This window comes from Oncorhynchus keta, chromosome 28 (genome assembly GCF_023373465.1).
Source record: "Oncorhynchus keta strain PuntledgeMale-10-30-2019 chromosome 28, Oket_V2, whole genome shotgun sequence".
NCBI lineage: Eukaryota > Metazoa > Chordata > Actinopteri > Salmoniformes > Salmonidae > Oncorhynchus > Oncorhynchus keta.
In genome coordinates, this window is record NC_068448.1 from 2,486,514 (window position 1) to 2,491,513 (window position 5,000).

The window sequence follows — 5,000 nt, forward strand, 5'->3', positions numbered from 1 at the left end:
AGTGGAAGCTGAGATAGTGGGAGCAGCTGAAATAGTGGGAGCTGAGATAGTGGGAGCTGAAATAGTGGGAGCTGAAATAGTGGGAGCTGAGATAGTGGAAGCTGAGATAGTGGGAGCAGCTGAAATAGTGGGAGCTGAGATAGTGGAAGCTGAGATAGTGGAAGCTGAGATAGTGGGAGCTGAGATAGTGGGAGCTGAAATAGTGGGAGCTGAGATAGTGGGAGCTGAGATAGTGGGAGCTGAGATAGTGGAAGCTGAGATAGTGGAAGCTGAAATAGTGGGAGCTGAGATAGTGGAAGCTGAAATAGTGGAAGCTGAAATAGTTGAAGCTGAAATAGTGGAAGCTGAGATAATGGGAGCTGAGATAGTGGGAGCTGAGATAATGGGAGCTGAGATAGTGGGAGCTGAGATAATGGGAGCTGAGATAGTGGGAGCTGAGATAATGGGAGCTGAGATAGTGGAAGCTGAAATAGTGGAAGCTGAGATAGTGGAAGCTGAGATAGTGGAAGCTGAAATAGTGGGAGCTGAGATAGTGGAAGCTGAGATAGTGGGAGCTGAAATAGTGGAAGCTGAGATAGTGGGAGCTGAAATAGTGGGAGCTGAAATAGTCTAAGCTGAAATAGTGGGAGCTGAAATAGTGGGAGCTGAGATAATGGGAGCTGAAATAGTCTAAGTTGAAATAGTGGGAGCTGAAATAGTAGGAGCTGAAATAATGGGAGCTGAAATAGTGGGAGCTGAGATAATGGGAGCTGAAATAGTGGGAGCTGAAATAGTCTAAGCTGGAATAGTGGAAGCTGAAATAGTCTAAATTGAAATAGTGGGAGCTGAAATAGTCTAAATTGAAATAGTGGGAGCTTAAATAGTGGGAGCTGAAATAGTTGGAGCTGAAATAGTCTAAATTGAAATAGTGGGAGCTTAAATAGTGGGAGCTGAAATAGTTGGAGCTGAAATAGTGGGAGCTGAAATAGTGGGAGCTGAAATAGTGGGAGCTGAAATAGTCTAAATTGAAATAGTGGGAGCTTAAATAGTTGGAGCTGAAATAGTGGGAGCCGTAATAGTGGGAGCTGAAATACAGAAGTATTTACCTGGATCCAGTCCTTCTTCTCTTCTTCAGTCCTACACAGAACAACAACAACGTATTAGGTAGTAACCAAAAGAGTCATGTAGAATCATGTAGTAACAGAGAGAGTCATGTAGAATCATGTAGTAACCAAAAGAGTCATGTAGAATCATGTAGTAACAGAAAGAGTCATGTAGTAACAGAAAGAGTCATGTAGAATCATGTAGTAACCAAAAGAGTCATGTAGAATCATGTAGTAACAGAAAGAGTCATGTAGTAACAGAAAGAGTCATGTAGAATCATGTAGTAACCAAAAGAGTCATGTAGAATCATGTAGTAACCAAAAGAGTCATGTAGAATCATGTAGTAATCAAAAGAGTCATGTAGAATCATGTAGTAACCAAAAGAGTCATGTAGAATCATGTAGTAACCAAAAGAGTCATGTAGAATCATGTAGTAATCAAAAGAGTCATGTAGAATCATGTAGTAACCAAAAGAGTCATGTAGAATCATGTAGTAACAGAAAGAGTCATGTAGAATCATGTAGTAACAGAAAGAGTCATGTAGTAACAGAAAGAGTCATGTAGAATCATGTAGTAACCAAAAGAGTCATGTAGTAACAGAAAGAGTCATGTAATATAATAATAATAATAATGTAGTAACAGAAAGAGTCATGTAGAATCATGTAGTAACCAAAAGAGTCATGTAGAATCATGTAGTAACAGAAAGAGTCATGTAGAATCATGTAGTAACAGAAAGAGTCATGTAGTAACCAAAAGAGTCATGTAGAATCATGTAGTAACCAAAAGAGTCATGTAGTAACAGAAAGAGTCATGTAGAATCATGTAGTAACAGAAAGAGTCATGTAGAATCATGTAGTAACCAAAAGAGTCATGTAGAATCATGTAGTAACAGAAAGAGTCATGTAGAAACCAAAAGAGTCATGTAGAATCATGTAGTAACCAAAAGAGTCATGTAGAATCATGTAGCAACCAAAAGAGTCATGTAGAATCATGTAGTAATCAAAAGAGTCATGTAGAATCATGTAGTAACAGAAAGAGTCATGTAGAAACCAAAAGAGTCATGTAGAATCATGTAGTAACCAAAAGAGTCATGTAGAATCATGTAGCAACCAAAAGAGTCATGTAGAATCATGTAATAACCAAAAGAGTCATGTAGAATCATGTAGTAACAGAAAGAGTCATGTATAATCATGTAGTAACAGAAAGAGTCATGTAGAATCATGTAGTAATCAAAAGAGTCATGTAGAATCATGTAGTAACTAAAAGAGTCATAATCAAAAGAGTCATGGAGAATCATGTAGTAACTAAAAGAGTCATAACCAAAAGAGTCATGTAGAATCATGTAGTGACAGAAAGAGTCATGTAGAAACCAAAAGAGTCATGTAGAATCATGTAGTAATCAAAATAGTCATGTAGAATCATGTAGTAACAGAAAGAGTCATGTAGAATCATGTAGTGACAGAAATAGTCATGTAGAATCATGTAGTAACAGAAAGAGTCATGTAGAATCATGTAGTAACAGAAAGAGTTATGTAGAATCATGTAGTGACAGAAAGAGTCATAACCAAAAGAGTCATGTAGAATCATGTAGCAACCAAAAGAGTCATGTAGAATCATGTAGTAACCAAAATAGTCATGTAGAATCATGTAGTAACAGAAAGAGTTATGTAGAATCATGTAGTGACAGAAAGAGTCATAACCAAAAGAGTCATGTAGAATCATGTAGCAACCAAAAGAGTCATGTAGAATCATGTAGTAACAGAAAGAGCCATGTAGAATCATGTAGTAATCAAAAGAGTCATGTAGAATCATGTAGTAACTAAAAGAGTCATATAGAAACCAAAATAGTCATGTAGAATCATGTAGTAACCAAAAGAGTCATGTAGAATCATGTAGTAACAGAAAGAGTCATGTAGAATCATGTAGTAACAGAAAGAATGTTAAACAAAATGAAAAAATATTTTATATTTGACACTCTTTGAAGTAGCCTCCCTTTTCCTTGATGACAGCTTTGCACACTCTTAGCATTCTCTCACCCAGCTTCATAAGGTAGTCACCTAGGAACATATTTCAATTAACAGAAGTGCCTTGTTAAAAGTTCATTTGTGGAATTTATATCCTACTTAATGCGTTTGAGCCAATCAGTTGTGTTGTGACAAGGTAGGGGTGGAATACAGAATATAGCCCTATTGGGTAAAAGACCAAGTCCATATTATGACAAGAACAGCTCAAATAAGCAGAGAGCAAAAACAACAGTCCATTACTTTATGACATGAAGGTCAGTCAATCTGGAAAACTTTAAGAACTTTGAAAGTTTCTTCAAGTGCAGTCACAAAAACCATCAAGCGCTATGATGAAACTGGCTCTCATGAGGGACACCAATAATAAGAAGAGACTTGCTTGGGCCAAGAAACATGAGCAATGGACATGAGACCGGTGAAATCTGTCCTTTGGTCTGACGAGTCCAAATTTGAGATTTTTGGTTCCAACCACTGTGTCTTTGTGAGACGCAGAGTAGGTGAACCGATGATCTCCACATGTGTGGTTCCCACCGTGAAGCATGGAGGAGGAGGTGTTATGGTGTGGGGGTGCACTGCTGGTGACAATGTCATTGATTTACTTAGAATTGAAGGCACACTTAACCAGCATGGCTACCACAGCATTCTGCAGCGATGCACCATACCATCTGGTTTGCGCTTAGTGGGACAATAATTTGTTTTTCAACAGGACAATGACATGCTCAGCATGTGGGAACTCTTTCAAGTCTGCTGGAAAAGCATTCCTCATTAAACTGGTTGAGAGAATGCCAAGAGTGTGCAAAGCTGTCATCAAGGCAAAGGGTGGCTACTTTGAAGAATCTAAAATCTAAAAAATAATTTGTATTTGTGTAACACTTTTTTGTTTACTACATGATTCCATATGTGTTATTTCATAGTTTTGATTTCTTCACTATTATTATTCAATGTAGAAAATAGTTCAAATAAAAAAAAACCCTTGAATGAGTAGGTGTGTCCAAACGTTATATATATATATATATATATATATACTTCTTTTCATTGTTGTACATGAAAGACTGTTAAATCTGTTCCCTAGTATTCCCACGGAAAACAGAGAGACACGTGATCGTATCCAGATGTAAGTAACGTTTTAAATTATTTTGTTTAGTCAAATACTAGATCTGTTTGGCCTACAAATTATTTATAATTATGTTCCTGGCCGGCGACCATCCGCTCACGAAAAAATAGGCCCGCGGCTGATCCCTGGGCTGTAGGGGTTATGCTGGAGTTAGAGGGGTTAGGGGTTATGCTGGAGTTAGAGGGGTTAGGGGTTATGCTGGAGTTAGAGGGGTTAGGGGTTATGCTGGAGTTAGAGGGGTTAGGGGTTATGCTGGAGTTAGAGACTAGAGGGTAGGTGGTAGGCTGATCCCTGGGCTGTAGGGGTTATGCTGGAGTTAGAGACTAGAGGGTAGGTGGTAGGCTGATCCCTGGGCTGTAGGGGTTATGCTGGAGTTAGAGGGGTTAGGGGTTATGCTGGAGTTAGAGACTAGAGGGTAGGTGGTAGGCTGATCCCTGGGCTAGGCTGTAGGGGATGCTGGAGTTAGGGGTTATGCTGGGGTTAGAGACTAGAGGGTAGGGGTTATGCTGGGGTTAGAGACTAGAGGGTAGCGGTTATGCTGGGGTTAGAGACTAGGGAAGGGTTTAGGGGTTATTTTGGGGTTATAGGGTTTAGGGGTTATGTTGGGGTTAGAGACTAGAGGGTAGGGGTTATGCTGGGATTAGAGGCTAGGGGATAGGTGGTAGTCTGAGGTCAGAGACAAGGGAAAGGGTTTAGGGGTTATGTTGGGGTTAGAGGTTAAACTGTGATAAGAGGATAGGAGGTAGTGGTATTATGATGAGGGTAGGGCTTCTGGGATAAGA

At 39.3% G+C, this 5,000-nt stretch overlaps 1 protein-coding gene across 1 annotated transcript in view; it reads right to left on the minus strand.

Moving 5' to 3' along the window:
• LOC127912974 (FYVE, RhoGEF and PH domain-containing protein 1-like) overlaps positions 1–5,000 on the minus strand; it is a 35,467-nt gene that overhangs the window by 11,086 nt on the left and 19,381 nt on the right. Inside the window, exon 9 of the mRNA XM_052484165.1 lies at positions 1,086–1,116. Within this exon, the coding sequence (XP_052340125.1) occupies positions 1,086–1,116 (31 nt within the window). The remainder of the gene's footprint in view (positions 1–1,085; positions 1,117–5,000) is intronic.